At 34.0% G+C, this 27,366-nt stretch overlaps 2 protein-coding genes and 2 long non-coding RNA genes across 13 annotated transcripts in view; 3 read left to right on the top strand and 1 right to left on the bottom strand.

Annotated features, from left to right (window-relative positions):
* Positions 1-439, top strand: part of LOC145967818 (uncharacterized) — a 34,273-nt gene extending 33,834 nt beyond the window's left edge. Inside the window, exon 7 of the mRNA XM_083092804.1 lies at positions 424-439. The gene's annotated coding sequence lies outside the window, so the exon portion shown is untranslated. The remainder of the gene's footprint in view (positions 1-423) is intronic.
* Positions 1-27,366, top strand: part of LOC145967815 (protein kinase C-binding protein NELL1) — a 63,858-nt gene that overhangs the window by 24,175 nt on the left and 12,317 nt on the right. For 6 of the 7 annotated variants that reach the window (XM_083092796.1, XM_083092795.1, XM_083092794.1 and 3 more), the window contains exons 2-9: positions 16,380-16,589; positions 22,499-22,649; positions 23,835-24,117; positions 24,448-24,603; positions 24,860-25,082; positions 25,541-25,732; positions 26,540-26,659; positions 26,915-27,175. In XM_083092796.1, the coding sequence (XP_082948922.1) occupies positions 16,380-16,589; positions 22,499-22,649; positions 23,835-24,117; positions 24,448-24,603; positions 24,860-25,082; positions 25,541-25,732; positions 26,540-26,659; positions 26,915-27,175 (1,596 nt within the window). The remainder of the gene's footprint in view (positions 1-16,379; positions 16,590-22,498; positions 22,650-23,834; positions 24,118-24,447; positions 24,604-24,859; positions 25,083-25,540; positions 25,733-26,539; positions 26,660-26,914; positions 27,176-27,366) is intronic. The other variant, XM_083092797.1, reaches the window with a different exon arrangement.
* On the bottom strand, positions 4,831-7,276 carry LOC145968205 (uncharacterized). Its single transcript, XR_014437690.1, has 3 exons — positions 6,746-7,276; positions 6,399-6,596; positions 4,831-5,763 (listed from the first exon to the last, which is right to left on the bottom strand). It is a non-coding gene; the product is annotated as an uncharacterized LOC145968205 (long non-coding RNA).
* On the top strand, positions 10,428-11,338 carry LOC145969262 (uncharacterized). Of its 4 annotated transcripts, XR_014437997.1 has the most exons (4): positions 10,428-10,605; positions 10,722-10,796; positions 10,876-11,037; positions 11,125-11,338. It is a non-coding gene; the product is annotated as an uncharacterized LOC145969262 (long non-coding RNA). The 4 variants fall into 4 exon arrangements; XR_014437996.1 differs by having other exon boundaries at positions 10,428-10,576; positions 10,876-11,338; XR_014437994.1 differs by having other exon boundaries at positions 10,876-11,338.

Here is a 27,366-nt window from a genome sequence, read left to right as displayed (position 1 = left end):
TATTAAGTGTCATAAATTTATAATTTTAAATATGTAACAAATAGAAGCTCTTTTTTTATATATCTTGACACAATTGAATAATTAAACCGAACTCTTAGTGAAACAAATAACGATAATTGCGGAACTCAATATACATATGCATAATTGGATTTGTATATTCGTGCGTGTATTTATAAAATTCCTTTTAGTTTGTTGGCATTTACGAATGAGATAGAGATGTTGATACGCGCACGATCGCAGTTTATTATTCCGTAAATGTGGTATGGCTCAGAATAACGATGGGTCATTAGTTTCACAAAGTTAGTTTCATAGTCCTTTGGTTTCGTCGAGAAGTACGCACAGTAAAAGCAAATAACGGAACTTTCTGCTCAAAATTATCAGGCTGATCACGAAACTTGTCCAATTTCTCTTCCAAACCTTCAGCCTTGCCACAAGTTCGAAAATTGAAACACAGCGCGGTGTTAACCGAAAAGAGAACCCCATCAGATTAAGAAGAATCGAGAGGCGATAATTCCGGAAGGAAACCGGAGCAGGAGGAACGAGAAGATAAAGAAGTGGAGACGTACTGATACTGCGGGTAGGTTACGTCTGGGATTTCACCGAGTTTATTGGCGCAATGCGGGGTGGCTAGACAACATGGCGCGCCCTTCTTCCACACAAACACACACGCACATATACGCATATACGCACGCACGCGCGCATACTACACACCAAATAATATGGCTTATTGAGGGCCGCATGGGAATTAACGTACCGATGCCTCCACCATTGCTTTTTTGCTCTTTCTTCTTGACACGCGCGTGTCTTGTTCAGTTTTTTTTTCCAGCGAGCAGCACACTCCTGTCATGGTCGCCCTTCAGGGACAGGTGCAAAGTGCCTTGCAGGGAGCATCCCCTAACTGTAATTAGGGATTCGCTTTCGAGACAGTAGGAAATGTTACGAGAATTGAGTTGAAAATATTTGTTAGCTCAAACCGCTTTTCATTTTTGTCACGTATATGAAATATTATAGTTCAAATTTATTCCGTAACTTTTTAATCCTTAACGAATTAAGCGATAATCGATTAAAAAATATAGATTTATTCAGTGAAATATGTCTGGTCTGTAATAAATATTATGCTAATATTTGCCATCCAATTATTTGTTAAGATTATTATCGAAACGCTGTAACAATGCTAATTTAAAAGTAAGGTCGCAAAATTTTAGCTCCTGAATATCTAATCATCCATTACAGTTAACACTCTCTAATGTGACCCCTCTGCGAAATTATCGCCACACCCCGATGTCGCTCGAAGCGCTCGCAATCAGCGGCGATTACACTTTCCAGAATCGTGCAGAGCTTAGACAGCCCTTAAGGTCCACAAAAGATTCGAACGAGCGAGGTTTGAAAAGCCGATAGAACCCCGAGGGAAAGCGCGGATGGAGAGCGACGAGGGTGGAGACAATTTTCGCGCGATTCATTCTCGCCCCGCAATTTCGGCGGGGGAGGATTCATCCCCTCTCGGGCTCCCTTAAACGGGGCCACCGTGCCTACTTCCAGAAACCGCTCGTGAAATCCCGATGGGACCTAGTCGCCCCTCGCATATCCTGACCACTCGATAATGAGCAATTCGCTCACCATTTCTCAGCCTTTTGTGTGCTCCCCCACGCGTGCCGACTAGACCCACATGCGTTTTGCTAGAGGGATGTCCTGCGGGACGCCGTATGTTCGTTAGGTTGTTTTTCGGACCGGGCCTTTATTTAGTCGCATTAGACGCGAACCTAGCGGGAAATCTTAACGGCGGTCACCGACGCCGCTGGTATATGAATCAGAAAGACAGAATAATAAACTGAGAGTCTTTACATAATAGCACTTCATCTGTTGAAATAAGCTTTCAAGTTTCAATGGAATAAATTCCGTAGAATATTCAAAAGATATATTTATTCTATTCATTCGAGGTCAAAATTCCTCGGGAGAAACTTTATATTAATTTCATATTTAGTAAGAAATTAATAAGAAAATGATTTTGCATTTTATTTCACCGATTTCTCAAGATTCAAAAAAATTTTTAATTTACTTATCAAGATACTGAATCCGTTGTTTGTATCATCTTTCGGACTTTCAAATTATCCGCATTTCCACTCGATTAGTGGAAGCCGGTATTACATATGTATCCGTTCAATTTTAGAACAAAGGAATATTGTTTCTCAGTCATTTACTTTCGCTAAAAACACAAGCTAGTATATGACGCTTATAAGGAAGACATCAATTATTTCTAGCTCAAACTTGTGGATTATTTACGGGACATTTCGCGATTTCCGACATTCTCGAAAGGCCGTTAGGCTCGTCGATTGTCCTCGATCGACTATGGTAGTGGAAATGATGAATGTCAGATATACCGGTCGATGTGAATATGCTTCACAATTCAAATGCGATCAGATATAGATATAGCTGTAATAGAATTAGCAGATATTAATGAATAAACGAGGATAGCATTCATTTCATTTTAGCTTATTTTCTATAATAATGATAATGATGTTCAATAATGATTTAATCGATAGCACAGAAAGAGAGTTAATCAATGTTACATATAAACTAAATAATTATGCCAATTTTCAACAATTAATTATTCTAAATACTGCTCTGTTTAATACATTAATATTTGCCTTTAGTGAAAAAAATGTGTGATCGCAAAGAATTTCTGATAAAAAAAATTTCAATCATAAAATTTTCATCTGTACCTTTAATGCAACTTTTTCAGTGGCTTTCTCGAAGTTGCTTGTTAGGTTCAAGGGTTCGTGTGTTCGTTCTCTACTTCACCGCGTACGATCAATCCGAAGTCACCCCTGAGTCTCGTTTCTAGCCTGTAAATATGACGAGGGCGAAATTTAGCGACGGAACGGAAGTGATTCGTACGAATTTACGAAAGTGCAGCTCTTCACGCGTATTTCACTTCCCTCTAAGTCGGGCGTACCCTTCGGCGGCAACCATCATCAACCCTTCCCTTTCCCCACCGGCTTTCTTTATCGATCCTTTGCACCCCTTTTGCCGGAAGCTGTATATCCGAAAGGAGAATGACTGTCGATACGCGGTTCTGCGCTTCGTTGCACGGGGTCGCGACTTAATGCATTCTGATTTCCTTATTGCGCTTCCTGGAGACGCAGGCGTGCCGGCAAAATGGGAAGCTGAGTCACGAATGATCACGAAGGAACATCGGAATTGTCTAGGAATTTCTCGTTTTTAAAGATAAGTTTAATGATTTTGAAATTTTGAATGGAATTTTTAATGACATTCTCTATACTTTATATAACTTATAGAATTTAATACTGCACAAAATTACGCTTCTAATATTTTTAAAGGTATTTTTATATCTCTACAATATTTGTTTCCTTTTTTATCTTTATAGTTGATTCTTTTAAAAATGTTAATATATTAAATATATCGATTTTTTATCAAATTAATAATATATTAAATACATCGTCTAATGAATATAATGTTATCAACTTTAATAAAGAATTTTGTGGAAGATTTATTATTTATTGTTAATATCTTCAACGTATAAAAATTATGGATAGTAAAGCACACTAATAATGTTTTTAATAATTTGATAATGTATATAAGTTTTAAAAATTGTATTTCAAAAGTCGTGTTGCATAATTTATAAAAGAAGGAGGAAGCGAGAATAAATATTTAATCGTTTGCGATTTCGTGTAAAGCACTCGTGCAGGTACAGGTTTAGCTATTTTTAGATTTATACATTAATCAAACCCTTTTTCTCGTGGACCACATTACAAAAATCTTATCTAAAAATATCCATTTTCATGAGCTCGTGCTTTGGCGCTTTCGTGCAAGGACGTTGATAAAATCAGCTCGTACTAGAAACATTCGACTTTACAAAAGTGCCGATACTTATACATCCTATCTTTTACACGCAAAAAATGTCTAATAATGTGCGAATAATCGTCAATTTTTTTTAGAATCTATGCATCCTCGCTTTTCTTATTAAAAAAAAGCGACTGTACGTCATTTATTTCTTTTTGCATACTAATTTTGTTTCTATGCAAATTTATCTATAATATAATTTAAAAAATTGCAACCATGATTATATAAATCAAATAATTTATATAACTCTAATTTAACTTCTGCATAAGAAAAACTATAGCGTACATTCATTATATAATTGTTGTACAACTGCAACCGCTATCGTGTTCGTCGCGGAAGTTATTAATTTCTCGGCACGTATTGTATCGAATTTTGACATTAACATCGCTGTTAAATCAATCTTTCAATGACACTTGCGAATCGAGCAACGTATCTTTAGCACGTGATAAATAAATTTGTTCGCTCGGAAACGTTGCGAGAGACTTCACGAGCGCAAATTTATACGGCACTCTAACAGCATATACATTTAACATAGCGCATTTAACGTTGCGCTTCTCGCATGAATCAAATGAAAAGTGAACAGTCTTAAATCTCGCAAAATTACATAATTCGCGTCAACCGACTGCGATTTATTTCAAAATGTATTACATGTAGCGTTTCGAAAAGTGATCATAAACGCTCAAGCATATCGGGAGCATCTTTTCAGATGAGTAACTTGAATTGATATGTCTCGAATTGAATATCTCTTATCTCATATTTTTCGAATTAAATTTATTGAGAACATAATGAAAATTTCCACTTCTATTTAAAGTATTTTCTTTTTTTAATATAAAAAAACTAAAGGTTTGATTAAAATCTTAGAAGTATTATTCACGCGTGAAAAAGTAACTTTGCATATAGGGATAAAAAGATCTATTTCAAGTTAAACAAAGCATAATCAAAGCTGAATACATTTATTTCGGAAAGCTAAACAACATTAAGTAGGCAAGCGAAATATATGTATATAAAGGACTTAATCATAAAATGTCAAAGCATTACTATAAATCCCTGCGGAAAACAATTTTCGTAGCGTTTCACCTCTCTAGTTATCTCACGACTCATATTCTTCCTTTATCCCTTTTATTCTTTCTTCCATATTCTTGTTATTTCTCCAACTGGCGCCTGTCTCAGTCGGGCAATTTCCACTCTGGCGTCATCTTAGACGTATGGAAATGTTATTCTACTTGTGTTCCTACAATTCTTATATTTTTTCAGCAGAGATAAATTCCGACAGACTGGTAATGAATAATTGTCTGTATTACGTCACTTTTCTTCGATTACTTATATAAGATATTATGCAACAATTGCGGTAATTTTATAACGGAATCCTGTCGAGAACAATCTTGCGAGCTTGTTTGTGTGTACATGATTGAATTTATATATAAATTATATATAAATTAAACAATTTTTTATAATCGAAATGATTTTCATGATGACAATAATATGCGGTATATTTAATATATTTTATTATAACAAAAAGACACTAAACATCTTTTTTATAAAAAAGATATTTATAGATTGTACGACTCTAAAAAAATGATATAAATATATAAAAGTAGATAGAATATTTTTTTATTTACTCGATAATATTTCCGATATATAAAACACAAGCTTTTGCAAGGCAGTAATACAGATATTAAGAAAAATGTCTGCAGTATAATATCAGAAAGTCGACTTTACAATGCAGTTTACTCAGCGGAGGTGTGTATATAGTACACGATTAGATGAGCATAGTGGTTTGTATGTGAATGGCGCCAAGGCGTCGAGACGCTGTGTGACCGATCGGTTAGTGTCTCGTGAGTTTGCTATAATCCTTCCTTCTTTCCGTTTCGTATTTAAGTCGCACTCCGTCCTATATTTAATCTTTATATAAAAAAATTATATTTTATTAAATATCGTTTAAAATTTGCAAAAAAATCACAGAAATCTTATTAATTTAAATGTGCTATTATTTTTAGCATCTACTATTATTTAATTCAATCTTAATAATATTTTTAATTATTTTTCTAAATAAATATTTATAAAGAAAAAAGAATAAATATTTGTACCAACGACAAAACAAAAATTTATTTTAGTGCCTAATTTATCCTCTATTAATACGAATCGATAAATGTTGATAATAATGCTTCAACAATTTTAGTCTGTCAATTGATTAATGAAGTTTTATATAATGACAGTTGTAAGGAAATGTCTATGCAATCATAAAATAGTATACTAAGGCCAATTAATTATTATACTGATTGCATCAATTATATCATCCATCATGAAGTAATATTTGTCAAACATATCATCGGCAATATACAGGGTAATGCAATGCCAATAGTTTTAGTACACGTGCCATTCCCGCACGCGTTGAGACACGCTTGAGGTAAAGCAGAACGCTAGTTTCGTTGCTAATGACACATGCTTGAATTTACGATATCGCCACCACGTCCGCGACAGAAGCAAAGCCGGCCGCAGCAACGACGACCAACAGTCAATTACAATGTCGTATGCACCTGACACGCCGGGTTATGAATCGTTGCGATTCGTCAAACCAACAACGACTCCATCCAGCCTGATCGCGACAGACCACGATATATGAACTTGCTTTCGCCAATGAAACGAGCATTAATCCCAGAGACGATGGCGAAAGTTTGGCTGACATCAATTTTTAGGGTGTCATTTTCCCCTTCGTTCATTGCCTTCACTCCTATCTGTTTAAGAAAAAACGCACCAAAATATCTTAATGTCATAAGAGACTTCGAAAAAATCTCAAATAAAATAATCCAAATAATATTAAAGAGTATAAAAAAAGAAAAAAAGAGCTCTCAATTTTTTCGATAAAAATTTTAAGTCCACCTACGACATATCAGATTAAAGATACGCGCTTCGTAACTCGACAATGCGGTTGTACGAAGACATCGTAGATATATTTACATCACGGAGACACACAAGAGTTTCTCACGCGTCTCGTGGCGAACCATCATTTTGGAAACACATTACGAGACCTCTGTCTCGGTGTCTCGCCTCGTAAAGCAGACCGGCTTACGAGTTGTCGCAAAAATAGTAGTTGATTCCGCGAATTTTGTTGCCTCTGACGGACCCTATATATCCTTGTTTCTTCCCCTTTAATTTTATCTCTGCCACTTTCTCTCGCAAAACCTGACGTCTTAATTAACTCCACGACACGCCCACGCTTTGCCGAAGTGGACCACGCCGACCACGGCTTTTAATACTCACACCTGGGTGACAACGATATTTCGGGAATAGAGCAGAAAATGCATTTCTTGCAACTCGTGTTATTGCTTTTAAACGGGAGTCTAGTTTTTAATAAACGTAACAGACTATATGCAATCATTATGCATTTGTGCAGCGATATTATCGCGTTGCTATAACATCGTAAACTTCGCGATATCGTGTGCATGTGAATTCGACTGTTATTATTTATTGAGAGAAGAATTTTTACTTATATAATATTAAATTTATAATATTATAAAGCTTTATATATCTTACAATTTTTCAATCATACACCCTTCAAATATGATAACAATTTAACTTGATTTTGAATTATGCAAAAATATTTTTTGTAATTTTTAATTGTTTTTTTACATACTAACCTTAATTAATAAAGTTAAATTCAGTATCCAGTGAGATTTGTAGAAAGATTTTACGCAAGATTTGTCATCAAATTTTGCGCAAATTGCATATGTAGATCCACTTTTTAATTTCTCATGATTATTTATGCTTTTATTTTCCCTCGGTGATTGGAAAATTGATTTAAAATAAATAAATTATCGGAGACAAATAATAACAAATAACATGGTATAGATTTACTTTCTTTTTCCATTGGAATAGAGAAACGATATAAGCGAATTACACAGCCGCTGCCTCGTTCATCCCTTTAATTAAACGAGGATTAAAGGGGTCAGCTCGGTGATACATAATCTCTATTGAGTTTCGATTTCTTCAGTTTCTTATCTAACTAATTCAGAAAATATGACTAAAATGTTCAAAATAATAATGTTAAAATGATGATGAATGTCGAGATAGCGTAACTATATTTAATGTATTGATGAATTAAATATTAATGAGAATTTAAATAATAATGAATTTAAATGAAATATAATACATATGTACTCTAGATATTCCATTATTATTGATACTTTTTTTTAATTAATTTGCAAGACTGTGTATTTTAAAAAATTCAGAAAAAAATAATTGTAATAAAGCATCGCGCTGTTGTAACGATTGTTGAACGTGCGAAATTATTTATTAATATGCGTTTGTCAACAATGGAAAATATCTACGAATGCACCAATAAATATCTCTGACTCGATAAGCATGAGACAAATAGCCGACATAGTCGGGATGGTTTTGCGATGGAATGTAAATTGATCGATAGTACCGCGTTTCGCGATTGGCGCTTAAATATTTTACATGTCGAGAATCAATGCGAGTATAAAAATAACGCGAGACTCGCAATTATGATTTTATATTTCACCTGTTCGCATCAATGAATCATTTCATGATGCGTATTTAATTGCTCGATCGAGTAATGTGATAGGAATGCATACGATATTTCCATCACGTACTGAAATATTAATATTTTTCTCTTGCGATTTTGAATGTTAGTGACACACACACATATACACACACATAAAGTTTTAGTCCTTACAAATTAGATCAAAAAACAATATGATCGAAAAGAGAGTGATTCTTCATGCAAAAATTATTCGAAAAGATAGAATAATTTTTTTTCTTAAAAAAGCTTCATTATCGACAAGATTTCTTTTAAAATTATTGATATTATTTCTAAATAAAATAATATATGTATATATATATATATATATATATATATATATATATAATATCTTATAGGCAATAAGCCTTAAATATGCCATAAAAAACCTCAAATTTCTTGTCATGGACGAGCGAGAGACACAGAGAAGATCATGAAGGCATCTTCGTTAAAAATAGAACACGGTGAATTTAGATATGCTGGTGTCGCAGTCGCGACACCTGACTGACTGGCATGAGAGGTCTGCACACGAGCGTGGAAAATAGCCTAATCTCATTTAGGTAAACGAGTAGATACTTCGGAGTATCGTCAAATATTGATGCGTCGCGTTAATGTCATTGTTCGCAACGCAAACGTAACACTGACGGATTCCATGCATAGTTTCCTTGTTACCTTGCCCTTATTCGATCACGTGCGCTTATCCGATCACGTGCCGGGATTTCGAAACATGAGTATTGCTAGAGCAGTTTGGGCTGTTTCTCCTCAACGAATATGCACAACAAAAACAGTTCTTTGGGGATGTCGTCTTTTAAATTTTTTAAAACTGATATGACAAGGATATCTGAGGAAAATACCTATACTTTTTCAAATCTTTAGAATTAAGGAAATATATACAATTATTAAAAATACTATTTTATTAATTAAATTTTTATAAAAAATAATTTCTTCCATCGATACATTGAATATAAATTTTGTATTCAATAACAATATGAATATTTTTTAACGTATGTACATGACGCGCATAGTGATTGCGTTATTGTATTAGGTCAATAATGTGAATCGTTGTATGTGCAACGCATGTCGGAAGGTAATTCATACGGCTATAAAAAATTCACGCGCTGTATTGGCTTATTCATAGTGTTCTATTATTCAATCATTACAGCCAATTTTATAACGACCAAATTAATAAAGAGGTCGCGTGCTTTAATTGAGGAAAACTTCCCTCAATGTGAAACCGCGATGCCCGTGAAGCCTGCTGTAACGCTTTTTTAGATTTATATCCTATATCTAAATTTTATATATAAATTTTAATGTGCATAATATGAACTGAAATTTCAGCTATCCAGCATCCGCATTGCGTCGCATTAGTTATTCTCTCTTCTATCAAACGCATGGAATCTCAGGATAGAAAACGCAAGGAATATTTTTGATCAATTTGCGAAATATATTAGACACTATGAATTGATAAGATTAACTGAAAACATATATGGACGACATAAATATTGCAAAATCTATAAAATTATATTTTTATGCCGTGCAGCACGAAAGATGACATATGTCATGTTTATGTATCTATGTGTACTTGATATTGTTCGATATATGTACTGTATTGGATAGACGTGACAGATTCCTTCAGCCGTTGAAATATTGAGCATTAGACAAGCATAGATGAGCTATGCCAAGTTATACCTGCATATATAATACCGTTGCTTCCTTCTAAGAATGCATTGTAATATGTCCTGAGAATTACGTTCACATTATGCGTTTCCATTAAATCTATAATTCCAAAAACTCTGTATACATATAAACATACTTTACATATACATATAAAATTATACAATATTTTTTATACATATCATAGAAAATTATTTTTAATTTTCATAATGTGTCATATCGAAAAATAATCATATAATGAAACGAGATAGTTGTTTTTATTCGATATCGATAAATCGACAGCAATGCGAGAGCATTGTGATTGAGGGAAAAATTTGGCCTTTGGGTAATTTGATGTGGCGTTTATGGACCTATGAGAGTGATTATTGTAGGTTACTCTCGTTAGAGACAGCCTTGTTGATGAGATCGCAACCGTAACCGCCATTTCGCATTAAATCGATGCCGCGAATGCAATTAGCTTTAATGCAAAATTGAATTTTACGGAACCCGATCGCATATTGAGTACACTGTTTCATGATTGCATATTATTAGTAATTGCATATAAAATATAATATTGACATCACGTAAAAATATGTAGAAAAAAATCAGGAGGCTTTCACGATTTATTATTTTTGAAAGAAAAATAAATAAATTTTCAAAATTTTAGAAACAGATGCCATTTAAAGGACTACAACTGCAAGAACTTTTTTATATCTATAAGAAGATTTAATGATATTTAATGGTAAGTTTTTTACTTTCACTTTTTTTACTTCGTCTGTGAAAAAAAAGAAAATATCGATGGAAAAAGGAGGTTACTCTAGCGTGAGGCGAGTCGTCGACCAACTAGAGCCACGACCTTGACCGTTTGAAGATCGAACGAGCACGCGCGAGGTGGTGGTCGCTTATGTCGCACCAGCGAAATTTAACGATCCATTGCCAGAAAAATCAAATGCCAAACATCACGTGGCGATTGGGTTTTATATGTGAGACTAGATATCGCTTTTTCACGTTGATGTTGAAACACTATCGTCCGATCGTCGATTTCTGATTTATAATCGAGCAATTTCCAGATTCGTGAACTATCTCGATAGGCAGGAAAGGATAGATTTTGCCATCGATCGATCTCAGTTCATCTCGATAAAGCGAGCACAAGTTCGACACACATATATCATCGATGTTGTGAAGTGGCTAGAGAACATAATACATAATGGGGTCGCAAAAATAGATCAACAGAATTTATTTTTCCTCAGTTATTACTTGGTATTACGTAAACGCAAACAAGAGAAACATTAAAAATGTTTATTTTTGAATTATAAGTTTAATACATCAAGAATGAACAAACAATTGTAATGTTATTATAAAATAAACATGTCATCTCTCGTTATGAAAAGAAGTGTCATTTTGGCGTTTTCTTATTTTTATAATGGCGGTGACAAGACAGTTTAAGATCGGAAACATCAACGCTGAAAAAGGAGAAATCCATCAATGTTAGTACTTTTGCTTAGAATATCAAAATTATGACAAAATTCTATTAAATATATTTATTAAAATAATTATAAAAATATATTTATTAAAAAATAATCATAAAAATATATTTATTAAAATAATCATAAAAAATAAACATATCTTTTGATATTATGCATATAAAATATTACGAATATTACCATGATATCTTATCTATCATTTTATTTATACAAATTTATTGATTAATCGATTTAAATGAGGCAGGATTTCATTATTGTAATGTCGGTCTTCACAACAATTTCGTAAACGCAAGCATGAATTCCACATGGTTAATCTATTTTTATCCCATATCATCAACGTTTCGTCGACAGTTATTCAAGATATCCTCTGTCTCACAATTACACGATATTTCGTGACAATATTTGCAGTGTAAAAAAAAGTCCATCGAGTCTAGCAACATACGTCAAGCACGGAAGAACGAACGTCTCGATATAATACGCGCGTTCGTGCGTATCTAACGAAATTCATCGACGCGCACGCGGTTGGTTTCCGGTCCGTCTTGCCGGTTCCGGGCTTCCGGGGACTGCGACCCCCTCGAGGAAGGCCGGCCGCAAGACCCGAGCCGAGGGTCCGGGGATAGGGGACGAAGGAACGGAAGGTGTCGATCGATGAGTCGTACGAGGACGGGTTGGTTTCCGCACGGCTTGACCGTCGCGTGTTATCGATTCTACCGAGCACACAGTCTCTGGCATTCGGTACTCGCTTCACCGTCAACGTGAATGAAAGACACGGCATGCGACAATCAGCCGGTGCGATTTAACAACTCGATGTCGAACGGCACGACGTACGTTCTCGTGAGGACTCGTGCTCGACACGAATTATTGAGCGAGAAACAAGGATGTAGGAGGAAGGAAATAAGACTTTGATTCATTAGTAGCACGAGATAATTCCAGTAATCCAAGTTAATCGTCACAATATTTATGTTTCAAATTATAGCACCTTTCCCTAACATCCTTTTAAATACGCAAATATTATTAAATTCATGTCTTATATCATTGAAAATTATACAGGGTGTTTCTTAATAAGTGCGAAAAATTTTAGGAGATGATTCTTTGTCGAAAATTAAGGAGGGTTTTTCATATAAACATTAAAGGTTTTAATAAAAAATTAAATAAGGGTTGCTAGTTTCATCCCTTTATAACAATACGGAAGGCTGAAAAAAATATTAATAAATAGCCTTTTTACTAGTAGAAAATATCCATCTAATTTCATTTCTTTAATTGTTCCAAATTTGAGAAAAAAATAAAAACCTAATTTTTACCCCCATTTTTGGAGGAGTGTAACTTCACAGGGAGGGATGTAGGAATATGTTTATATGAAAAACCTCCCTTAATTTTCGACAAAGAATCATCTCCTAAAATTTTTCGCACTTATTACGAAACACCTTGTATAAGACACACATATATACATATATATATATTATATGTAATTTAATTTTTATATTCGTGCAGAATAATTTGATTGATAAAATAAAGATTTAAGAAATTGATGCGTTTTTAAGTATCGATACCCGCGATAAGAACACGTGATGTGCAAGGTCGTTATGATTGTTAAAGTGCATCAGAGAGTCGGAAGCGATTATGCCGTTCGACTTATCGATATAACCGTAGCCAATGGTTATGAATGTTAGAATCGTGATGGTAACGATCGTGCCAGGACAGACGCCACGTGTCACGAGTGTGCTCTCTCTTCTTCTCTTTCTCTTTCTCTCTCTGTTTTTCTCTCCCTTTCTCTCTCGCTTTATCTCTCGCTCAAGTATTTGACGATATAATGCCACGTACGGTTCGATACCGGACGTCGCGACGCCCGGCAGTCTGCCACTGTTCCGTTCTATCCCATTTCATCACGTCATCTCGTCTTAGAACACTTACACACGTTCCCTTGTCACCGACAATACAAACTCTCTTGCGTAACTGCGTGCAGCAGTCACATAGGCGCTATTCATCAAAAACCAATTCCGGTTCGTTAACCGGCTAGATAACAGATTTATCGATGTTACGTAATTATTAAGATAATGTTATGGAAAAAGATTAATATTACGGAATAATATTTTTATAAAAACCAATGCGATTAAAAAAATATAATTAAAATAATTAAAAATATAATTAAAATATGATAATGTAATGACATTTTATTTTTTATAAAACTAAATTATTCTCTATTTACAGTTTCACAAATTTAGATGTACGCACGGATGCATAAAAAATTTATTTCAAAATTGAAAGGCAAAAATTCGTGATATAATGTAACCTTTAATTCTGTTCAACCGCTATCTTTGTGTTAGATTGCAATTGCAAAATTAGATTCAAAATGCAACGAAGACCGACGCCTATGAATAGAAGTCCGACATACATTAGCAGACAAGTTTGGACGACGAAACCGAGTCGGTGACAAAGTTAATTTGCCAGGTGATTTGGCCCGATTATTGTCGCCAAAGTCTTGGGAGCTGAGGTAACGGATATCTTTCTCATGTTGCAAAAACAGGTGGATGAAAGGAAGAAGGAAGTTCCTAAGGTTTCCCTTTACGCGTACATCGCGTAATTAGAGGAAACACCGCACCATTGAAGCATTCATGTAAACTCACTCGAAACTAATTAGCGTTGAAATTTCGTGTAATCGCCAATAATTGCAATAATCGATTGCGCGTTGAAGTAAAACCCATTGGTATGTAATACCTATACAATATAATCCGTTCGCTTTGCGATAATTGAATACTTATACGTGATAAAAAATATAGTTATGTAATATATTCTCATTTCTACCTCATTATCGAAAGATTTATAAAGTATAACGTTCAAATTAATTAAATTATAATTTTGCGTAATGAAAAAATATTTATTTAAATAAATCTAATCCTTATATTTTTTTAGTTTAAGTTTTCTCTTTCTTCTAAAAAGATTTACTCTATGTTCAATCAGAAAAAGAGAACACATTTACATGAGGGATCATGTGATAGATTATTTTCAAAAATAAAAATTTTAATTTTTTTTGTCTTCTGTGACTAGAAACTAGAAACACTAGCTTGATGTATAATGTGTTTATACCTCACAATATATGAATCTCTTTGATACTCAAAGAGATACATATGTGTATAAATAAACTTTAAAGATATGAAACAATCGTAAATCTGCTTGTTTTCTTAATGCAAGATAAAAATATCATTCCATATTTCAGTGACTATATCTAAGCGAATCACATCATTTTTGAACGCCTTTCTGTTGGCGAGCAATTTGCCAGCACACTGTTTACGTGTTGATTTATTCATTAATTACACGATTCCATTTTCTCATTTTCCGATATTATCACAATGAATTCAATCGATTGAAAGTCCTTGTTGCCGATTTGTAGCATCGTTTATTAATCCATTTCTATTATTCAAAAGAGATAAGAGTTCTTAATCTTTAAATCATTAGAAAGATTTATAATCGGATTGCATTCAATATTGAAAAGACTAGAATATTCACATCTTCACAATCATTAATGTTTAATCGATTTTGTACTATCAAGACTCAGAATTTATCTAGTCTACTTTAAATACATCGTTATTTTGGTTAAGTTCAAGTAAATAAATTTAAAAAATTGAATTATTTAAACTAAAATTCTTCTAAATTATAAAAATAATAACTTATAACATTAAAATTTCATTCATAAGCATTTTTTGAAAGTTTTTTAGAAATATAAATCGCAAATGATAGGATGGAGAAGATTTACATCTTTTAATTTCAATATTAAATTTAAAAGAATTTTGTTAATTTCGAGATTCGTTTTCATCGATAAATATAACAGATTAATTATAAATATTTTCGACTGTCGTATTAGTTGCATCCTATTAATCATCGATCCGACAGTCTAATCAGCGTTGTCAGAAGAAAAGATCAGAGTTTTCGATGTCTCACGTAACTAAATGTCAAGTTGTCGCTCATCACAAAAGTAGCCCTCAGTTGAGCAGGGAGTTTTCCGCCGAGAGCGGACAGATGGACGAGCTTTTTTTTCGTGAGACTTCAATCATTATCAACGTGAAACCGACAGAAACGAAATGGATTTCACGTATATATATAGAGGATAGAGATACGATAGATAAAGCAAGCTGTTTACGAGGCAAACGATTTCACGGAAAGAGTTGAAAGCTTCACAGAACGGGAAAAAAACCGATCAATACCATCGTTTCGGGAAGTCTTTGCTAACTATGATCGTTTCTTTTCTTTCTTTTCCTTTTCGGTTTTTTTTTATTCAATTAGATTGATACAATGAAATATTTTCAAGTCTTTAAAGTTTCTTCGAGGATTATTCGTGTAATATCCTACTAAAAGATTTCTTCATCAATGGATATAATCGGAGATAAAATCGAATAGTCGAAAAGAAAAAAAATATGGAATGTGTGATAATTATTCGATTAATAAATTCAAAGTTCTTTTCGCGCATGCGAAAGTTTTGAATTAAATAATAAAGTGTAGAATCATGTTTAATCGACTTAATATGAAAGTTTCGAAACGCGCGTGATGAGGTTGTCGTTTTTGATATAATTGTATTATCGACATTTCTTTTTACCATATGATACATATAAGGAGATATTTTATAAGATATCAATTAGTTCTGTGACTTTTCTGTTGTGACTTTTCTATTTAAATTTTGTATTTTTTTAAGTTTTGTGCTAATTTTTAATATTTTTATTTCGACTACAATAATCCGTATTTTGTAATACTTAATATTCTAAAATTCAAAAGTTCACTGTTTCAATGTTACATAATGTGTAAATCAAATATAGTGTCTCTTGGAGTAACATCGTAATTGATTGTTTCAGTGTCTGGAACGACGAATAAGAAAGAGGAAGAGACGGTGGTATCTTCGGCCACGGAAGAGACCGTGGTCCTGGGCACGAGAACCAGAACGGGAAGCGATCCTGGAGGAGGTATAGATCTATTGGCAGCGCTGCAGCTGCACAATACTACTCGGCAGGGCGTTACACAGGTGCCGGGTCTGGTTAGGCTGAGACCAGCTTATTATCTTCAGGGTGAGTCGATTTTGTTCAGTTTTGTTCAATTTTCGATCCCTTATCCTTTATCGAAACCTTTATAATTATCGTTCAGATAGTAACAAAAAAATTCGTAGTCATTGTAAAATAGCGATATTAATTTTTAACTAATTATTCTGCAGAAAAAATCAATCAATAATTAGATTTTTCTTTTACAAACTCTCTCATTCAAGTCTCTAGAAATTATTTAATATGTAATTATTTAATTATAGATTTTTGGAAAAGATAATTTATACAGAAATTTATTATAGAATAGATAATTTATTACAGAACTTTTAAATTATAGTCTTTTTAATATTTAAACAACATAACGGTAGAAAATTGATTAGGCGCATTTGCAATTACATTTATCATATTATATATAGACATAACAGGAAATAAAGCCTTTTACATGATTCACATTCCTTCTGAATTGCGATATATGTTACGCGATAAATCGTATAGCTTGCACACGAAGCTACCACTTCGGTAATGTTCTCTTAACCCAAATACTCCCTTAATTTGCATATCGCCAGGTCGTTCTTTATGCGAACGATCCTTCTTTCGCTCTTCCTACAATACACGTTGCAATTATTATGTCTTGTAAAAACGATGATTACGTTCTATATAACCCACAAAATTTATCTCCGCATCACGAAATCCGCTCTTTAAGAATTAAGTTGGGAATGATGATAATACATGATAATAAAATATGAAATAAATCTCTGGAAATTATTTTGAAATAAAAATTGTTATCAAAGAAATTTCACGAATTGATATTATAATATGTAATGTGTGCATTATATTACGATGCGTTATGAAAGAAATATTCGGAAGAATGTATGTGTTCTGCAACAGTTTGTAAAGAAAATGTTAAACATGTATATGTAAATGTATACACTTATAATTTCTAAATATTGTTTATGTGCATTCTTAATTTATTTCCGTGCAGTATTGTAACAGATTATATATTTTACGATTACAATTCGCAATTCGACGTAAATAATTTTGCTTTAAAATTATTTCTTTTTAAAAAAAGTATTGCAATAACTTTTTCAAATACATTGCAATAACTTTCATTGAATGCATGTGTGCCTCTCATTATACGATGCCGTTATGCAACATGCGATTAATCGATATTACGAAAGGTCAGTTTAATAGCATCGCCTATATGTCGTCTCTCTGCTCACAGACGAGAGGATATTCCCCTACAATGAATATCGATTATTCCCTTGAATTTTGGAAAGTTGTTAGTTTCACAATATTTTTAACACAGTTTAATATTCTTGATTTAAACATAGTATGGATAAAATATAGCGTAAATATAATATACTCATCGACTCCTCCTAAATTCTACACTTCACTTTTGCACGCGACACAGGATATTTCCTGAAATTGATCGCGTTTGAAAGAGTTAAACGATGTTCTTGTTAAATAAGCGACCCTTCATATCGGCGAGTTTAGCGTCTATTCAACCCCGTGTAACATGGTGTATCCAATTATACCGGAGCACCCCCGCATTTCCCCCGACGACGAGTGATGTACAAGCCACGTGGGTGTGTGGGCGGCAGTGCAACGGCCGCGGAAAGCGGGCCTGGACGGACGAGGGTTGAAGTTGGGCCGCCGTGTATGGGGATGATGGGATTTCCTCGAAAGAAATTTCAATTACACCCCAACGCCCTTTCTCGCGGGTTGCACCCTCGAGAATGCTTTCGGGGAAGTTTAGGCGACGGCTCCTCGTGATTCGCAACGTCGGAAATGGGGGGTCCCTTTTTGCTCCTCTTATCCTTTGCGAGTCCTTGACGCTCTGTTCTTCTACCGCCTCCCTCTCGTGCACGCATACTCCCCTCTATTAGAGAGAGGCATCACATGTACATGTAATCGTAGTAAAGTTTTTCTTCTCTGTACTTACTGCAAATATTTGCTTTAATTCCCCTCAGCTGACTCGGAAGATGACGAGTGTGTGACGAATATTTATATTATTGTTTGAGTATAGTGCTACAATTCTTTAATTAATGAACGCATTGATAATGGTATCTTAATAAGCTGTCGAGATTAAAAACAAAGCAAAAATTTGAATTATTTCGTACTTTATATCAAACTTGAAAATTGTATTTATAATATCAAATAATTAAAAATTTAAGCATAATTTAACATTATGATAATTTTAGGTAATTTAATTAAAATTTTTAATCTATTATAAATCATATTAAATTTTTTTATGTGAAGTATAAATGTATTAAGTTAATATTTGTTCTTAAATTAAACTTGCTAAATTTGAGTGCTAAAGATAAACCGATGGCAACGGAAATTCGCCGTAATTTATTCCCTCTGATCTTCTTATCTTCCATCGTCGCCCGCTCTTCTGCTTAAGCCGCTCGCCCCATCATTCCGGATACGCAGGGAACAGGAATTTCGTTAGGATTAGATTTATCTCATATGAACTGTTGGATCTTAACAGGAACACCCGCTGCAGGACAAAGGAGAGAATGATATACAGTGACACGTGTCAGAGTTTTCTCTGAACGTAGAAAATAGGATCTAGCGACCCCCTTTGTATTAAATAAGGGGTCACATACAATGATCTCAGCAATTCGATTGAAACTGTTACAAAATTTTAGTACAAATGTTCATATTTTTATCACATCCTAAAACGGGTATTTTTCAAAGATATTTTTTACATTTAAAGCATTTAAAATAGTATTTTTTATATCAAAGTAATAAATGTGAACAATAAATTTCACATTTATTTAAATCTCGCGATAACTTGGATGTTTTAGCGTAGATGTTTTGATTGAATCGTATTATAAATGTTTTACGACGATATGGTAAATTGATCAGATCGATACAACGCTTTACCTTGTGTTACGTTTAGGTAATAGCTATTATCGATTGCATGTAATTTTTATAGATTACTTCGACTTGTGACAAAATAATATCGTTATACTGCCAATAATCATATAAGAATTTTATCATGATTAATATTAAAAATTAAAAATCTATCAATAATGACATTCTTAATGCGAGAGAAAAACATAATCATTACTGTTACATCAATTCAAGGAAAAATGGTTGAACGTTGTTATAAATTCTCCTTGTTTCTGCAACATACTAATACACGAAGGGTAAATAATCTTAACCCCCAAGCTTAACTACCCCACGACAAACGATCGTTTTTCCGCTATTCGAAACTGCACATCCGGTCTTCTCGTACAGCGAAAATAAAAATTTCACGGTCAAATTATGCTTTCTGCCCGTATCAGCTCAAGTGCAAGGGTTGGCTCGTGCGTGCCAATTCGCGCGGAACGATTTCTTTGGAGACGAGCGAGCAGCGCACAGTAGGGATGTTTTCTCGCTAATCGGAACCGACCTTTCTCCTCACTACCACCATCTAGACCGATGGTATTACGTTATAATTAAGCGTGCGCGTACGTAATTGCTCGACGATGTCGCCGACCCTCTTCGTCGTCGTAGGTGGCAAGACGACATCGACGCTTTATTGTCGGCCGAGTGTCTGGTTACTCTATGAGTACTGGCGGTGCATCTGAAATTTGAGGCACACTTTATACGCCGCGAGAAGCCAGCCGGCGGCAGAGCATGCTGCATTTTGCACGCAGTCGTGTAATAAGGTGTCCCTTATTTAGATAGCTTCTTGAGGAAAGAAACTGAACTATGTTCAACGTGTTAAGACTCAGAAAAATAAACCACTAAACTTTGTTTAGGAAATAAATTTAACATTTATATCAAATCTATCATTCATTTTAGATAACATTTTTTTCTGATAAAAATAATTTGCGAAATATATTAATGTAAGTCTTCCTCTATTCAATATAAAACAATTATAAGACTTAATCTAATGATCAACAGATTGAATATTATAGAGCAATGTTTAAAAAAATAAACATGGGAAATTAATATTTCTAATTCTGGAAGACAAATAATTTCCCATTATATATCTATGATTACGCACAGCTGTAGGATTTCTCGTTTGCACACACGTGACACATTACGCGAATCGCTTAATGATATTGAAGCCACGTTAGACGGACAGTAGGATTGTCGATTGCAATGGCTTATTTGTGGGGTAATTTGCCAAATGGCCGTGTTAATCTATCTAATGGATGGCTACTCGTACGAGCAGCAACCATTCTGATGCGACATGTTAATTGAATATGCACAAACTATGATCGATTTACATATTGCAAATTTCGATAAAGGAGAAGCAAAGAAAAGAATAATTTGTCCGTGAAATAGAACGTATAGGCAATTTTTAATAATAGTAATAATAGAAGCAATATCTAATGGACTACAAACTTCTACTCATTTTTATGAGTTTAAAAAAATATTTTTTGAAATTTTATGGATTTATCACGTAAGTCATTTTGTAGTGTTTTAAAATACTGAGGAATAATTGTTTATTTGTGATTCAACCAACGAAATATTTTATGAATTTACAGTACTCTCTCATGCGTAATTATAATTAAATCCATGTGATTTTGATCTTTTCAATCTTAAAACATCATAACACAAGCTTTTTCAGTAAATGTAATATTATGTATAAAATCACATATCAAAGGCAGAGAGAGAATAGGGTTTTAAAAAGATAATTATTTGTAGAATAAATTAGTTTATGATAGAGAGGGACTACGATTCTGTTATTAGATTATCCATTTCATTAAAAATTTTATTATTCAGATTATTCATTTATCATTCTTTTGTATTTTTGCAAGCTGAATCTGAAAGCTGTGAAAAAATTTTCAATTTTTTAATTTATCTTGCGCTTTTGTAAATTTCGCATCACGATATGATTATGTAACGAAACGCACCAAATACTCTCCAAAAATTCGGGTGGCCTACATCGCCGAGCTTTAATCTGTTCCAAGTCGATAGTCGAGTTCTCGCATATTACTGCACTTAACAGACGATTCGGCTGTTCGACGCATGACATTGAAAGTGTTGTTATCTCAAGACAATACGTGGGTGGAATATTTTTGTTGGTTGTTTGCTTGTTGGTATTAAAGAAAATGTGACGCGAAATAAAAGAAAGTTATAATTCTCGTAATAATTCTCTCGTTTCTGCGAGAAAAAAAAAACATTATATATAAATGTTAACTTATTTTTGTACACAACTGGAATATCTATATTTCTCGAAAAAGCAATTCAATCAATATATATATACATTATCTAACAAATTACATCCGATGTATATGACTACTTTGTAAGACAGTTAAATAAAAGCAAGTTAATGAATGAATTTTATAAATCTTTTTGAAAAGAGGATACATATTTAAAGCGATATTACATTTTTAATTTTTACAATAGCATTTTAACCGTTTCCTATACTACATGAATAACGCATACTTTCTCTCTTATTATTAAATTTCAATATTATTCTTTTACTTATGTACAATCGTGACATATTCACAGCCATAATATTGCGACAAATAATAAATAACAGTTGTGCTCTAAATTCGGACCATTTCTTGGAAAGCGGCTTTACTTTACCAGGAGACGACCGAATTAAAAATTCAAATCAGCTCTACATCGATTTCGAGACACGGCATGCGACAAGCATTCTCCCCTTTACTACCTATAAATTACTAGATTGTATTCAACATTCTAAAATGCTTGATTATCTAATAATATAAAAAGAGGAAAAATTTTCTGTACTTTCTATATTTTCCTATATCTTTTTCTTTCTGTTTTATTTTAATCTATCTTTAGTATATATTTATTATCTCTTTCTCTTTAATGTATCTATCTAATACAAATAATTTGAATTTAATTGCATCAAGAAAGTATATTGAACACATATTTTGCACATGAAAAAAATTGTGCTGTGTGAAATACAAGAGCTACGATACGCGTTCCATCTCGTCGCGCCAATCATTGTGTTTTACTACTTTCAGGAGACGAGAGGGAGCTCCGATTGAATGAGGCAAACTACGAACGAGCGGCCGCGTTACTCCGGCGGGTTCCGGAATTCACTATAGTCGCCGCGCTGCGTCAAGATGAGGCCAATTCCGGGACGATCGTCGCCTTTTCGCACGGGAACAATAGGTATGAAATACTGAAAAGTTTCTTCTCATCGTCCCCGCATTACTTTTCCAAGCTGCTCGGGAATTTCGGACTCGGTGGCCGTAACAAACACCGAGCTGTGACCTATTTCGAGTGCGATACAGAATGATACAGATGTAAATCCCGCAAAAGGAGAAATATACTTTAAATATATTTTATTTTATATTTAAATTATAATAAATTGTATAGAATGTATAACATGACAAGAGATAACTGAATATTTCTTTATAAGCTATTAAAATCCGCGAATAAAATTGTTTCGATAGAATCATTTCCGAATAATTATATAATATTTTGCTTTTGATTATTTTATGATGTCATTCTGCTCCCTAATGTGCACAGCGCAATAATTTCACTGTCGCATCAGCTTTGAGCTTCATAATTTGAATAACGATCTCGGCGTTATTCGGTTTACGCAACTAGGACAACAAATTATTATCTACTCCGACATAAAGCATTTGTCTGTCAAGTAATATGAGTTGTTATAACAAGATTATTAAGCAACAATTGTACGTAATATGTTATTACATGCGTTTCATTTCCCATCTTTTCTCTGGAAACTCTCTCTGAACATTACAGCTTTATTACGTTAACTATAAAAGAAGTTAGTGTGTCAATAAAAATTGTTGAGCGAAAATGAAGGAGTACTTAACGGCATCCTGCGTTGATACTTTGAAAGTGCAATCTAGCTGTTTTGATTTAGACGACACAAATTGAATACACTTGTCTTTGCGTGCATTATATGATGGTTAACATTCCACACAATTACAATTAATTTAAATGATCCAATAAACTTCTCAAAGGCCAATAAGCTTCTTAGAATTTATCGGCCATTTAGCGGCAACAAAGTAATTCAATTATTTTGCGATAGATGCAAGGTCAAGCTTTAATTTTTTCATCAAAATAATCACAGATTAAATCATCCTTGATTTATCATAGAGTTTCAAAATCATTTTCGCGATATTAAACAATACAGTAATAAATAGATATAGAAATATAACTTCTAAAATGATATTTGTAATAGTTGATCCAGCGTTAAAATACTTAATATAGTAAATATTACATATATATATATATATTATATAAAAATTCCAAGCTAAAATATCAATTTGAGATTTAATTCCGAATAAATCAATAATGAATAATTTCGAATAAAATGTATATCAGGTATTTGGAGCTGCAGAGCAGCGGTCGCAAGGACGAGCTTCGACTTCATTACGTATCACGCCGCGACGGAACCGTACACGTCGAGGCGTTTCCTTTTCGACTGGCCGATGGCGTCTGGCACAGGGTCGCCCTGAGCATAAGTGGCTCGCAGGTCGAGCTGCTGGTCGACTGTCACCCCTTGTACAGGCGACTGCTGAAACCTGGTCCACCCGACACGAATTTTACCCTGCCGCAACTCCAGCTCTGGGTCGGACAGAGAAATGTCAGGCACTTTCTCTTCAAGGTGAAGAAGCATTTCATTACAGTATATCTCTCTCCTTTTTAATTATTTTATAATAAATATAGTTGTCACATTTTCAAAAATTATATGTCTTAAAAAAATTACAAATAAGTCATCATATATCACAAATCACAATATAATTTTTTTTTAATTTAAAGTCATTTCTATTATTTATTGTTATGTTAATTTTTAAATGTAAAAGGAAACTAATATCCTTTATCATTATAAAGGTATCATTAATTTTTATTTAAAACATATATCTCTATATGTCTCTATTTTATTCACGAAGATTTGATGCTCGACTAAACTTTCTGTATAATTTCCGCGCCACAGGGTGCCTTACAGGACGTCAAGCTAATAGCAGGACCTCACGGTTACCTTTCCCAGTGTCCTCAGCTCGACTCATCTTGCCCCACATGCGGTCAATTTTCGATATTACAGAATACCGTGGAACAACTAATGCATAATCTCAAGGAGTTGACTCATAGAGTGAGTAATTTATATACCGTTTATATCAAACTTATGTTGAAGCAATAATTCGAGATTCAATTCAATATAAACTGTATATTATGCAAATTATATACATGTGTGTGTGCCATAATCTTACTACATAATTAATTCTATTTTAGAAATCTTAGTTTTCTGAGATGCCTCTTCAATACACACACACAAACACAATCTTGCTGTTTCTTTAATGCGACATAAATAACACAATTTGGTTGTTCATGGACATTCTTCCTTTCAGTTAGCCGCTGCAGAGGACAGGATAAGCGAAGTGGAGGAGTGCGAGTGCCAAAAGTCCTGTAGGGCGAACGGTACCGTCCACGAGGACGGCGCGACCTGGGAGGAGGATTGCCAGCATTGTTCCTGCGTCCACGGCAATATCGAATGCAGGCCAATATCCTGCGCCCCGGCTATCTGCAAGCATCCTGTCATTCCCGAAGGACAGTGTTGCCCGATTTGTCTCAGTAAGTAAAAACCGATAAAAGATACTATGTTTCTCTTTTTTTTATACCCACTTATATCTAGATTCACGATCGCGTCTTGCCTGAATTTTATGATTGTATTTTATGAATATATTATCTTTCATAAAAAGATGTTAAATTATTTTTAAATTATTAAATCTGAATTAAAATCAAGATTAATAAAAATTTTGTTACATTCATTTTTATTATCTTCTGTTATAAACTTCTCTTTATATATATATAATCTCTCTCTCTATATATATATATATATTCATTTGAGGAAAAATAAAGAAAAATAATTCTCTCGAGCATTCTAATGCAATAATGCGTTTTTTCCACGAATTTTTTCACTTTCACGCATGCAACTGGCCGATTAGTTGACGTAACGTGTTTTGTGTTCCGCCAACCGCGCTTCCGGTGCTTCACATTATTTATCTCGTCATTCACGTTTGCTTTCTCAGAGCAATGTATGTTGTTGGACGTAATATACGATCACGGCGAGAAGGTCTCGCCGACACAATGCATGGAGTGCAACTGCTCCGACGGTAACTTCAAGTGCCAGAGGTTCGACACTGAGATCAAGTGCCCACCACTGCCGTGTCCTCCTAGCGAGCAAATCAGCGTAGCGGAGGAGTGCTGCAAATTTTGCCCAGGTAAGTTTTTGCTTGAAAAATCATAATATAAGAATAAAGTCTAACGTTCTGCAATTCATAATACTTTCGAAAAGAAATTATATATATTCGTGTGATATCTCACATCTGCGATTCTCGAAAGACAGTTGATAGTTTTATATTAAGCGTTTTTTATAAGCCATTTTTATTACATAAACGATATACGCGTTATATAAAATATCTTATATATTTTATCAGATGTTGAAATTTAAACGAGTAGAACTCAACGTAGCATGTATTATAATAATGAGCCTGAAAGAATGGCAAGCATGAAAAAGAATAAAGCGATCGGGACAGAGCAAGAAACAAAGCATAGTTTGCATATTAAATTTAATTAACTTTACTTAACCCTCTCATGCATGGAATTTCTTTGCCGACAATTCAAGCTTCCTTTCTTTCTACTAACCTTGAGTTAATGTATATGCATCCATATATAAATTTATTGTTCAATATTAAGAGAAACATATAGAGAGCACGCAAATAAAAAAGAAGACAGTGATAATTACGCTATGTAATAAATATGGCAATTATAAATCATGAAATTTTTAAAATATACATGTACGACATGTGTAATATTTATTTTAGTCTGAGTGCATAAGTTAAGAATGAGATAACTCCAGTTCTCGAGAAGTTCGCTATTCTCTATCATTAATTAATTACGTTTTCCATTACGCATGAGAGGGTTACCGATATCAAATCGAGCGACAGTCTTCTCACTAAAACCTCCAAGTTGTTAATTACATTTTCTAACCATCTTCCGTATTTGCCTGGCTAACCCAATTTAACTAGGGGTGGATTACTGCGTGAAGGGCCACGAGTGTCACGCTAACGCATCCTGCCTGAATCTCCAGACGACCTATGCCTGCCATTGCAATATCGGTTTCCAAGGGGATGGTCTTAACTGTCACGGTACCTAACGCTTACTAACTTATTCGTTTTCAATTAATCGTGCGTAAAATATGTCCGTATATGTCAAATTTATCCTCACACGAGAAACATGCGTTAACGTTTCTAAATGAATTCCTACAAATTTCTTAATGAATTCTTTAAATTGAAGAAATTTAAAGAAACACTCTTCGAAGTCGTGATAAATGAACGCAAATATTCATGCGTTGAACTGCGCTTAACTTACGCTGTCTTCAATAACACTTTCTCATTACTTAGATGTGGACGAATGCAAGCAGCAAGGTGGATCAGACGGTCATCATTGTAACGCAAACACGAAATGCGTCAACGTGATCGGCTCTTATACGTGCGAATGTCTTCCGGGTTACCATAGAGTCGACAAATTCAATTGTGCCGAGCTGGATGAGTGCGCGACTGGCCATCACCATTGTGATGAGCATGCCACGTGTGTGAACACTGCCGGCAGCTACTACTGCATCTGCAAGGACGGTTATACCGGCGACGGTTATACGTGTAAACGTACAGTATCGTCTTTTACGTCTCGATAACATAATTGATGTCTTAGTCAGCAATTTCTTAATATTTAGTGCAATGAATTCCGACATTTTTCGTCGAGAAATATATGTTATTATTTAGATAAAAATTTTCGATTGTTAAATAAAGAAGCAAATTGAAGGATATAATTTTTTTATTATTTGAGAATTTATATT

Source organism: Camponotus vicinus, unplaced genomic scaffold (genome assembly GCF_025532165.1).
Source record: "Camponotus vicinus isolate PSW18456_S1 unplaced genomic scaffold, iyCamVici1.0 SCAF_3, whole genome shotgun sequence".
NCBI lineage: Eukaryota > Metazoa > Arthropoda > Insecta > Hymenoptera > Formicidae > Camponotus > Camponotus vicinus.
The sequence above is the reverse complement of the archived record's forward strand: the minus strand, read 5'-3'. Positions and strand labels throughout refer to the sequence as shown.